Here is a 12,986-nt window from a genome sequence, read left to right on the forward strand (position 1 = left end):
ACTGAAGTTTATTTCTAGTAACCTTACAACTTTCGTTTCAATTTACCTATCCTACTGAAATTTATTTGTACTAACTTGATAGATAAACAAAAATCCAATTGAATTTTAATTTTGCTCTACGTGTAACTCTATAGTAGATAAACAAAGATTAAAGATCTACATCCAGAACAAATTGTGGACAAACACTGGATTATCACCAAGCAAAATGACAGTATATATAATGATAGAAAGTAATATAGCGACAGGGTGTAGAGAGGACAGCCTTCGATTTATCCATTGACAGCAATTACACGCAGTAGTATACCATACATTGGACAAAGATAAAGAAGATTGAACCTTCAAAATAACAAATAAGGAAACAGAGAGAACTGGACAATTCCTACATTTTTCTTCTATCTAAACCGAACACATTATGCTTGCAAGCAAAGCACAGAAAGCAGAGCGCTGTCCACCTAAACCAAACACATTATGGTTGCAAGCAAAGCATTCTTCTTAAGTACATACTCCTACTAAAAACCAAAATTTGACAACTACAGAATTCGTAAATTGATTGCCTGAATGTGATCCTGGATCTGCAGTTGATGATAAATGATTAGTTTCCACTTCGTGCATACTAATGCAAGTTTCCAAACTAAGCAAATATATATAAAGGCTTACCATAGAAGTATTAGAGAGGAAGTGTCATACCAAAAATAGCATCAGCATTTATGAATAGAATAAGTGATGGATAGTTGCATCTAGTATCTGGTCAGGTATGTGCTAGGTTGATTAGATGGGAAGATAAAACTTTGACGCGCACCATGCATGGTATAGCCTCAATAGCAGCACACAAGACAGTGCACTTGTAAGCAGCAACTGTATTGCCGACCAAGGTACTGTCATTTTTTGCTGTCATATGAGTTTTCATAAAAAAAATGGAGGTAGAATATACTCAACTATTGGGGATGAACTCAAGTTGCACGGTAAGTCAGATGTCTTAAACTTAACAAACCGGGTGACCACACATCCAACTGAGCCATATTCAGGTGTCCACTCTTCAAATGAGACAGAGAACATTTTGTGCAAAGATATGAAGGGATAATCTTGGGAAAGAACCATAAATGCACTGTCACGTAATTTCTTCACTTGAACATGAACACGCATTTTTTTTGTCAAATTCACACACATGTTTAAGTCTGAAAAATAGGTATCAGGATTGGGATGCAAAACCAGTGCTGAAACATTTTTTGTGAAATATAACACTCAGCAGGGGCCACTGTTAGACTTGTAGATGCAGCTGTAGGTGCACCCTTGTACATACATCTTCTAGTTTTACCATGCAGATATTGAGTCTTATCCGAGAAAAATGTATACTTATTTAGAAACAGAGACATACCTGTTCTGCAAGGAGGAGCTTTCTGGTAAATCATTCTCCGGAACGTTGATACTGATTTCATCTGGTATAGGTATTATTTTCTGAGAACGCACAATGCACTTGAAACTTGACAGATCATCCATAGTTCTTGTCTCGAGATCAATATATGCTAGCACAGTATGGATCTCCGATGGCACTTACCCACATTTGCAAAGCAAATTCTTTTAGAGTCAGATGTACCCGACCAATCGTTATGCTCCTTAAATGAACCAGTTTAACTCCCATAGAAAGTCGATAGGGACAACCATTGATTTGTAGGATTTCTTCTGTTCACCAAGGTGATGCATATATTACACCAATTATAATTTAAACATTACTCCGAAAACCACAAAATATGGTGATGCATATATTATACCAAAGAGCAAAACTATGAGTAAATAATCATGAAAATCACATTCCAAAGATCATACCTGAACTTGTACACCATATAGTCCTGCCGGAGAATGTAGATACTTTTTCTCATTGATATCTCAATACACAGTACAAAGAAATTAACATCTACTTGGTAGTGTTAAACCGGACCATATACAACTTTGTATTAATGAACAGTTGCAATAATATTAGCAACACATTTAAGCTGTGAGTTGACTGCTTTGTGGGCCAATTTGAACTAAAAAGAGAAGGTCCAAACAGATTTCACACCGTTAGTACTGGAAAATTTAGAAGTAAGATAAACATTGCAGTGTACATTATATCCTAGCAACTCCAGCAGCCACACTCACATACATAGAACTGATGTTGGATCTTTTTCATCTATCTAAACTCACTGCCACCTATAAAGAGCTACACACAGCATATTGGTCATTTAAATTAGATCCTACAACTGTAATACTAACAGTAATTTTTCATATATCAGTAACTACTTATTTCAGAAAGCATGCAAGCTGAAAATAGTAATGGTCATATAATGTAAATGAAAAGGCAACGATAATAAGAATGCCAGGATAAAGCATCCACATGTATTTGATAATAGAAAAGGCAGGACCATGAACAATTAAAATATAAGCATGTACTTTTACTCCCAATGGCAAACAAAAATAAGCTAATTCGTTGGATGATGCCCAAAACATTGGTAGTTAACAAAAGACCAATGCTCTAACCTCAAATGTTCCTAGTGGGGTTCTCAGAATCAATCCTTCATCATGACAAATAGAAAAGGAGCAATGAAATTAGACATGAACTATCAATGAAAATCGAGTTGGCCTCTCAGTCAAAACGGAACTGACCTGGATCTTCTGTTATACATCATTTCCTGTGATTTGCTCACATGTGTTATCTGTTTCTCCAAGAGAACAAGTGGCTCAAACTCATCATCAAGCCCCGTTCTACCAACTTGCCTAAAGTGATAGCACGTCTCTGAATCTATTTATTTTCTTAGTGCTAATAGCTCATCGAGTTAACCAAAAATACAGCCAATTTGATTCTTGATCAGCATCTACAGCCATGTGACCGGTATCTACATCTGGTTAATATATGTTACATAATTAGCATCACTGAGGAACATAGATCGAAGAGAGGATAGTATCTTCTATCTGGTTAAAATCTATAGTTAGCATTACTAAGAAATATAGAAGAGAGGAGAAGATGACTCAATTTTTGGCACTGACCTGCTCTTCCTCTTTGGCAGGGGTTATCTGCTGCTGTTCAGCCTGCCTGCAGCCTCCAATCTGGCCGAAGACAACCAACACCATGAGATTCAGGGCCCAAGAGGACCTCTCTGTTCTTACCCTCTACTTCACCCTGACAGGTACCTCCAATCCCTAACCGGGGGCAGGCAACCCAACCCGTCCATCCTCATAGAGGCCCAAGAAAGGGATATGCACATGGGAGAAAATAAGACATGGGAAGGAGAGCGTCAGATGGAGAGAGGGACGGTGTGCCACAGTGCCTTCCTCGACGGCGTCGTGGTCGGATGGAGGCGGAGAGGTGCCGGCTCTCCGGCGGGGTCGTTGACCCAAAGCCGACCCATCAAAGTCATGGCGGCCGTCGACCCTGATCGCCGCCAGAGGATCCTCCGAGCACCGCCCGTCCTTCGTTCTCGTAGCCATCGGAAAGATTTCCGAGTACCTCACCCACCTCTCCCTTGTTGGCCACAGCCAAAACGTAAGGCAGCTGCAGAAACTAAGAGGATAAACAACCGTACTGCCGCGGCAGACGCTCCTGGCCGTCGTGCGACGGACCAACCGGAGACGTAGTGAGGAGTTGTAGCCGGCAAGTGACGCTAATGCCACCAGCCACAGAGGAGCTCGGCCTGAGAGCGCACCGCGGACGCCTCCGCATGTTCATGCCTTCATGGTTGCCACGGAGGGAGAGGAGGGGGTAGATCCTAGGTGGAGCATGTGGGCAACAGGGGTGAGGATTGGGGAGGAAGAGAGAAGCCGGCGATGGGGATTGGGGACTGGGGAGATGGGATTGGGAAGAGCCTGGATTGCTCCATGGTCATCCGCACCGCTTTGACCGCCGCTGCTGGCGAGGAGGAGAGAATACACACGATGGGCCAAAATCACCCACGACCAGCCAAAACCGGTACCACCGGAGATTAGAGGTGAACAGAAGAAAAGGAAAAGAAGGCAACCGGCCCCCAAAGAACGGATTGACCGGCTGACTGCCGGTAACCACAAATTGTATGAAGGAAAAAAAAGAAGAAAAAGGAACTAACAGAACGCATCTACCGGAACCCATCTCGGCGTCTACAGGAAAAAACATTTACGTGGCTGAGCGTGATTAGAGGAAAACGTGGAGAAACAGTTCCCAAATCGCTCTCCTTCCGGCAGAAAGGTTCAACTTACATGCACTAAATTGATGGGCAGGCCCAGCGCATTGATGCAGGGACTTCCTGCCTTTCACAAATGGTAATGAACAATATGCAGATTACATGAAACATGAAATAGCAGAAAGGATTCATGATCAGTTATCTCATAATGTAAAGCATCCATTGGTATCTTCAGATATAATTTTTACAACAAATAGAACAATAGGAGGGTTCCACCATCATGTTTTTCGTTGCAGCGGGATTTATTTAGCGATTTATTGAAGAAAGGTCATATACATTTTTTAATGTTCATGAAACATTTGATTAAAGGGAGTTCATTGCAGGCTGAGAACTACGGTGTGGGCAACCACGACCTAGCAGGTTGAATATTTTCGGAGCTATCCATCTTTTGCGAACAGATACATGCTTATTTAAAAGAAGCAGTACATTTGCATTGGAATGAGTATAACCAATAAATTAACGCTCCACAATGTAAATTTGAAATTAATAGGAGGAGATTACAGTAAGCGTACCAATGGAAGAATGTACTGTGAATGATGAACAGCTGTATAAATTAATTCGAAATGAATTCCAAGAAAACCATAGGGCATGTGGTAGCAGCGGAAATCCAGAGGCGCGGCAAATTCCGTACGCAGAGATGAACCTGCACGTTGTATATTTTGAGAGCTATCCATCTTTTTAGGTAGAACATCTAATGTTCATATCACTTTAAATAAAATGGTTGCACATAATTACAAACAAAAATTAGGAGAAGTAACCACACAAACTTAAGATAATGATAACTGCAGAACTGAAACAACCTTCCCAAGGTAGCCAAAATCTATAGGTCAAAAATGTAAGTGTGCATAATACCTACACTATTTTTGTGTGCCTTTGAATAAAGTATGATTTGATTCAAGACATGACTGGATCATCCAGAAATATAGAGAGACATCATGAGCATGTTGGCTTATCACATAACTCAAGTAATCATCCAGAGAGAAAATGCAGACTGTGGTAATAAAATGAGATCAAAACGGTGATCTGTTGGTGCATGTTAAATATAATGCCTAAAGAATGATGGTGGAAATAAACTTTTAAATATTCCCTAGATAGTTGACATAGGCCATCAGCAAATGTGGGCAAATGCTTTCATTTGATGTGTGAGCATCTGATTTTGAAACTCCAATTACAGTAGTACATGGGGACATTTTGTAGCACAACGTGAACATTTAAACTCCAACTAGATGGGAAAATTTTGTAGCACAATGTAAACATGCATACAAACAACGTATGTATCCTTTTGGAGGCGACAAAATATGTGATATATGTGATGAGTGTTAGTAGTGATAAAATATGCGGGGCATGTACAGTTTGCAGTCCAGAGGGCTCACCTTTTCAGAAGGCAATGTAGATATTGCAGTATCTAACCTTATGGACATGCATTGGCAATACAAACCACTCAGAGACACTCTAAATTAACGCTGAACAAATGTAAATGTCAAATGAAGAGGAGGAGATTACAGTAGGCATGTACCAGTTGAAGATGCAGTGTACACTGTCGATGATGAACAGGTGTACAAATCAATCCGAAATCAACTCCAAGAAAACCGTAGGGCCTGAGGAAGCGGTGGAAATCCGGACGCGCGACAAATTCCATAGGCCGAGATGAACCTGCTAGATTGGTAAGCTGGAGTGAGGGATTTAGGGATTCTAGAAAAGGAAGGAGGAAGAAGAATGGAGAGGGGTAGGTACCGGCGTTGAAGCAGCTGCCCATGCTGGGTGCAGCGGCGTACTTTGCCCAGATCGCGTGCCTTTAAGACGGTGGCTGCAGATTAAATTTTCCAAGCCGTTTCTATTGTCTTCAAGGACGGATTTATTGTGTTGAATGCAGAGATTAGCATGAGAGCATACCCATTCCGACCGGTGGCGATGGACAAAGACGAACGGAGGAGGAGTCGTGGTGGGGGAGAGATCGCAAGGAAGACGAACAGAGGCGGAGCCGTCGTGGGGGAGAGTGGGCGAGGAAGAGGAAAAGAGTCGACTGGCCGCTTTTTTCGCAAGTGAAGGTGTAGGTCGAATGGGGTCATGGGCCGGTGGCATCGGTCGGCCCATCTGAATCACGCGTGTGGATCTAGCGACGAAGGGGCTTCCGCCCGTCAAGACATGACTGGATCATCCAGAAATATAGAGAGACATCATGAGCATGTTGGCTTATCACATAACTCAAGTAATCATCCAGAGATAAAATGCAGAGTGTGGTAATAAAATGAGATCAAAACGGTGATCTGTTGGTGCATGTTAAATATAATGCCTAAAGAATGATGGTGGAAATAAACTTTTAAATATTCCCTAGATAGTTGACATAGGCCATCAGCAAATGTGGGCAAATGCTTTCATTTGATGTGTGAGCATCTGATTTTGAAACTCCAATTACAGTAGTACATGGGGACATTTTGTAGCACAACGTGAACATTTAAACTCCAACTAGATGGGGAAATTTTGTAGCACAATGTAAACATGCATACAAACAACGTATGTATCCTTTTGGAGGCGACAAAATACGTGATATATGTGATGAGTGTTAGTAGTGATAAAATATGCGGGGCATGTACAGTTTGCAGTCCAGAGGGCTCACCTTTTCAGAAGGCAATGTAGATATTGCAGTATCTAACCTTATGGACATGCATTGGCAATACAAACCACTCAGAGACACTCTAAATTAACGCTGAACAAATGTAAATGTCAAATGAAGAGGAGGAGATTACAGTAGGCATGTACCAGTTGAAGATGCAGTGTACACTGTCGATGATGAACAGGTGTACAAATCAATCCGAAATCAACTCCAAGAAAACCGTAGGGCCCGAGGAAGCGGTGGAAATCCGGACGCGCGACAAATTCCGTAGGCCGAGATGAACCTGCTAGATTGGTAAGCTGGAGTGAGGGATTTAGGGATTCTAGAAAAGGAAGGAGGAAGAAGAATGGAGAGGGGTAGGTACCGGCGTTGAAGCAGCTTCCCGTGCTGGGTGCAGCGGCGTACTTTGCCCAGATCGCGTGCCTTTAAGACGGTGGCTGCAGATTAAATTTTCCAAGCCGTTTCTATTGTCTTCAAGGACGGATTTATTGTGTTGAATGCAGAGATTAGCATGAGAGCATACCCATTCCGACCGGTGGCGATGGACAAAGACGAACGGAGGAGGAGTCGTGGTGGGGGAGAGATCGCAAGGAAGACGAACAGAGGCGGAGCCGTCGTGGGGGAGAGTGGGCGAGGAAGAGGAAAAGAGTCGGCCGGCCGCTTTTTTCGCAAGTGAAGGTAGGTCGAATGGGGTCATGGGCCGGTGGCATCGGTCGGCCCATCTGAATCACGCGTGTGGATCTAGCGACGAAGGGGCTTCCGCCCGTCAAGACATGACTGGATCATCCAGAAATATAGAGAGACATCATGAGCATGTTGGCTTATCACATAACTCAAGTAATCATCCAGAGATAAAATGCAGAGTGTGGTAATAAAATGAGATCAAAACGGTGATCTGTTGGTGCATGTTAAATATAATGCCTAAAGAATGATGGTGGAAATAAACTTTTAAATATTCCCTAGATAGTTGACATAGGCCATCAGCAAATGTGGGCAAATGCTTTCATTTGATGTGTGAGCATCTGATTTTGAAACTCCAATTACAGTAGTACATGGGGACATTTTGTAGCACAACGTGAACATTTAAACTCCAACTAGATGGGGAAATTTTGTAGCACAATGTAAACATGCATACAAACAACGTATGTATCCTTTTGGAGGCGACAAAATACGTGATATATGTGATGAGTGTTAGTAGTGATAAAATATGCGGGGCATGTACAGTTTGCAGTCCAGAGGGCTCACCTTTTCAGAAGGCAATGTAGATATTGCAGTATCTAACCTTATGGACATGCATTGGCAATACAAACCACTCAGAGACACTCTAAATTAACGCTGAACAAATGTAAATGTCAAATGAAGAGGAGGAGATTACAGTAGGCATGTACCAGTTGAAGATGCAGTGTACACTGTCGATGATGAACAGGTGTACAAATCAATCCGAAATCAACTCCAAGAAAACCGTAGGGCCCGAGGAAGCGGTGGAAATCCGGACGCGCGACAAATTCCGTAGGCCGAGATGAACCTGCTAGATTGGTAAGCTGGAGTGAGGGATTTAGGGATTCTAGAAAAGGAAGGAGGAAGAAGAATGGAGAGGGGTAGGTACCGGCGTTGAAGCAGCTGCCCGTGCTGGGTGCAGCGGCGTACTTTGCCCAGATCGCGTGCCTTTAAGACGGTGGCTGCAGATTAAATTTTCCAAGCCGTTTCTATTGTCTTCAAGGACGGATTTATTGTGTTGAATGCAGAGATTAGCATGAGAGCATACCCATTCCGACCGGTGGCGATGGACAAAGACGAATGGAGGAGGAGTCGTGGTGGGGGAGAGATCGCAAGGAAGACGAACAGAGGCGGAGCCGTCGTGGGGGAGAGTGGGCGAGGAAGAGGAAAAGAGTCGGCCGGCCGCTTTTTTCGCAAGTGAAGGTAGGTCGAATGGGGTCATGGGCCGGTGGCATCGGTCGGCCCATCTGAATCACGCGTGTGGATCTAGCGACGAAGGGGCTTCCGCCCGGCTTCTGCCGCGTCAGTCTGCCGAGCAAAATCTGCCGTGTCGGTCTGCCGAGCCAAATCGCGACGTAACGCTGCGGGGAGTTGAAAATTGTTAACCACATGACGAGGCTTGCTGTGAGACAAGGAAAATAAGGTCATCTATTAAGAAAGAGAAGATTCCGTACCCAAGCCCACATTAGTCTCATGGTCTAACGAATCTTAGTATGCATGAGCTAATACATGTCTTTGAGAAACTATCAATAACAATATTAGTATACAAACTAATCTTAGAGGCGATCTTACGGATATATTGTCGTTCATAATTTCACACGTGTAATTATATTTTCCTCCAAATCACAATACTTGGAACCAATATAGTTGTAGCATATAAACTTTAATTATGAATCAGGAAATGTAAATAATACGACTTTGTTATTGCATCTAGGGCATATTTCTTTCAGATGCAAGGTATTCAACAACATACACCAGATGTCATGAGTAAAAAAAGTTGCAAGGTGCTTGATACCTTGGTGCTCTTTGACAAAGCGCAGAACTCTACCATTGATAAATCATGGGCTCCCTCCAACTACAACATCACGATCAGTTACGGCAACCCGATTAGAGCTATGCTCATGGCACACTTGGACTTGTTGCGGGTGTGGATGCCAAGGCCTTGCAGGTGCTCACCGATGATGGCGATGGCTCCAATGAAATCAGCATCCGAGACCACCCAAGAGAGTCGTACCTATGATGGTTGATACGTAGAATAGTGGTCATGCCAGCAAGGTTGGCATGGCTGCGCGGGGGGGGGGGGGGGGGGTATGAGACAGGAGTCTACTATATGACTGCGTTCCTTTAGATCCCTGATGTGACTAAGACACAAGGAATTCTCGGTCAACCGAGATATAGCAAAACTGAATAATTAAAAGGGTTTAGAAATCTACAAACTAATCCACATACTTCAATCCACATTTCGACGAATACATTCTGTTTCCAGTATCCAGGACCAGGAGAATCACGACACCCATGACCCATACAGTTACACCAAAGCACACACACTCATACATTTTGATGCTTACTCATGATCTTCCAATTGGTTAACCAGCTAAAGTTTTTGTACAAACACTGACGAACAAATGCAAACCAACCTCACCTGTGGCCAATAACTACTCACTCCTGTGGCGTGGGCAACGGCAGGTCCATGTACTTGTAGGTGGTGAACCCGCCGTCCACCACCAGGTTGTGGCCGGACACGTACTTTGCGTCGTCCGACGCGAGGTACACGGCCGCCCTGGCCACGTCCACCGCCTCGCACGTCGCGCCCTTGAGCTGACCGAGGCCCGCGACGATGGACGCCACCGTCGCCTCATCCGCGCCCCCGAGCATCTCAGCGAACTGCCGCACCACCATCGGCGTCGCGATCGCGTGCGGCGATATGCAGTTGACGCGGACGCCGTGCCGCGCGAGCTCCGCGGCGGCGGTTCTGACGACGCCGGCGATGGCGAGCTTGGACGCCGAGTACGGGTAGGAGCCGAGCCCGCCCATGAGGCCGCTGATGCTCCCCATGCAGAGGATGGAGCCGGAGCACGCCGGCGCCATGACGCGGGTCGCGTGCTTGATCCCCGCCAGCGTGCCGCGCACGTTCACGCGCATCACACTGTCGAACTGGCCCAGGTCCAGGCTCGCCATCTCCGAGGTGCCGGACAGTGAACCCGCTACGCCGGCGCTGTTGAACATGACGTCCAGCCGGCCGTGCCTGGCCACCGCCGCGTCGACGGCTCTCGCGACGCTGTCCTCGACGGCAACGTCGCAGTGGATGAAGTGAGCCTGCGGGCCAAGCTGCTCGGCTGTTTGCAGGCCGAGCTGGGAATTGATGTCGGCAAGAACAACGGATGCGCCCTCCTGGATGAACTCGTGAGCCGTTGCCTTGCCGAGTCCGCTAGCCCCTCCAGTTATCAACGCAATCTTCCCCTCAAGCCTGCACATAAATTAGGTTGCTCGAGTCACAACTCACAAGTCACAACTGGCCATGGATGCAATCCGTAACATTGTCCTTGTTCTTTTAGATGTGCGGGAAGTAATAGAGAAAATGTGGTGAAAATATCTTTAGGTATTATTAGGTGAAATCTAACTATGAGGCCAAAATGAGTAATCAAATGTATTATGTATGCAGAACAATTATAGTAGTAGGTAGCTGAATCAACTTAGAAAATTTTGAGTTCTAAGTTGGATGCTATTTTTATTTAGTTCGGATGGTTCTTAAAGGTGATCTAGAAATTGCTATTCCCCTAGTGAATTGAGAAATAGTAAAACCGAATATATTGCATCTACAATGAGAAGTAACATGAATGTTCCGAAAATTGTATGACAGAGGTTTCATTTTATATACTCCCTCCGTTCGAAGGTTGTTTCAAATTTCTTAGAATTTAAATGCATCAGACAACCTTCATGGGACGGATGAAGTAGTATCTCCATCTAAAAATAGATGTGTCACCTAAAAAAATAAGACACTTAAATATAATGAAGTTGGACTTTCTTTTGTCCATGGTAATCTGAAAACCTAATACAGATCGGATGGAGTATTAATTTAAGCCTCCAAGCATGTAAGGTTGGTACTACAGTGCAAAGAAAAATAAAAAAGGAAATACTTTTGACAAACACCAGTAATATATTTCGGACATGCATGCAACCGAAAGTTGCGATTGCCGCATTATGTAATGGAAAAGGTGTCGGGTTACAGCACAACAAAATCCAGCATTCGCGTGCATAGTTTAACATAAAGGTTCTCGCTATTTGCAAAAGCTGTTGCGACACTGTCTCGCGCTGGCTCGCTTTTCGGAAACAGCAGTGCGCTGTTCTTGGAAGCTGCCGAGCTTCCAACTCGCTACCAAACGTAGGTGCACATGCCCGCCTTTCTCTCTCAAGTCTCAGCAAGTACTATACATCGTGGTCCGATATGAAAAGAAACAACGGAGGTAGTATACTCAATATTTGAACAGATCGATCCGACGTTTGAGCATGGTGTCTTGTCTAATTACCAATTGCAAAGCTAGCTCTAATGCCTACAAAAACTTGCAGCAGCGCTAGTGTTTTTCCCCCCATACCTCCCATCCACCGCCGTTGATAGCCACCGGCCGGCGCCTGCACTGCCGACCAACTTCAGCTTTGAGGCCGCCGCTCTCCTAAAAGCCAAGAAAATAGCAAGTCAACATTTATCATAATTCGACAACCTAGAATCAGTTCTTTGTGGTGTGCATGTCAAAGGAAGTTCAGTCTGCCTTCAGCTAGAGAACACGAAATTAACCAGAAAGAGCGATGCGCGGAGAAATTAAGCGAAGTATACCTGGCTTCAATGGCGAGCCGGAGAATCATCTGCACCTACAAGCGAGAGAGGGGAGGGGGTTGTTGTTTCGGTCCTGTATGTGTGACAGTGTGAGAGGATGGTGGTCTGCTGGGAGCTTCTTAAATGAAACCGATCGAGCGGGACCCTTTCTGACGGGACAATTTAACCTAATTTAATACTACCTCCGTTTCAAGGAATAAAGCGTCCTCGTTTTACGAGTTTTTTGTTTGATCAAGAATTTCTTCAAATAGATAAAGATTGTTTGTACAAAATTAGTATCATTAAAAAGTATTTTTCAATACGAATCCAACGATACTATATACATATAATATAATTAAGATTTTATTCACTGGTAGAAAAATAGGCTTCCGTCCACCCCCATTAGTCCCGAAACTATTCGAACCGCGACTAAAGGGGGCTTTAGTCGCGGTTCGGGAGGCAACCCGCGACTAATGCTCTATCTGAGACGAAAGGGTACCTCATCCGGCGGAAAAACCTTTAGTCGCGGTTGGGGACACCAACCGCGACTAAAGGGTACCCGTTTAGTCGCGGTTGGTGTCCCCAACCGGGACTAAAGGTTTTTCCGAATTTTTTTACTCCCACTCACCCTGCACCCACCCCCCCCCCCCCCCCCCCGTGGATCGCCTTTTTTGGTTTGTAAAATACAAAAGAAAATGATAGAATTTCAAAAAAAAAATTGTTTTCAGATTCTTGTATGTTATGCAACCTACTATTCGGAGAAATTAAGAAATTCGAATTTTCACTTTTTTTGCAAAAAATGTTTAAAAAATGGTAAAACCGCAATAACTTTTGCATACGACGTCGGAAAAAAAGTATAATATATCAAAAAAATCCT

General features: G+C 44.1%; 1 protein-coding gene and 1 long non-coding RNA gene across 2 annotated transcripts; both read right to left on the reverse strand.

The window, feature by feature from the left end:
- Window positions 1–249: 249 nt before the first annotated feature.
- LOC127301459 (uncharacterized) lies at window positions 250–3,159 on the reverse strand. Its single transcript, XR_007852070.2, has 2 exons — window positions 3,022–3,159; window positions 250–2,876 (listed from the first exon to the last, which is right to left on the reverse strand). It is a non-coding gene; the product is annotated as an uncharacterized lncRNA (long non-coding RNA).
- Window positions 3,160–9,718: 6,559 nt separating this feature from the next.
- On the reverse strand, window positions 9,719–12,238 carry LOC127301458 (momilactone A synthase). Its single transcript, XM_051331705.2, has 3 exons — window positions 12,131–12,238; window positions 11,892–11,969; window positions 9,719–10,765 (listed from the first exon to the last, which is right to left on the reverse strand). The coding sequence occupies exons 1-3, from the start codon at window positions 12,157–12,159 to the stop codon at window positions 9,958–9,960; spliced, it is 915 nt and encodes a 304-aa protein (XP_051187665.1). The 5' UTR covers window positions 12,160–12,238; the 3' UTR covers window positions 9,719–9,957.
- Between the last annotated feature and the right edge of the window lie 748 nt (window positions 12,239–12,986).

The sequence above is a fragment of the Lolium perenne genome, chromosome 5 (genome assembly GCF_019359855.2).
Source record: "Lolium perenne isolate Kyuss_39 chromosome 5, Kyuss_2.0, whole genome shotgun sequence".
In the NCBI taxonomy this organism is placed as follows: Eukaryota; Viridiplantae; Streptophyta; class Magnoliopsida; order Poales; family Poaceae; genus Lolium; species Lolium perenne.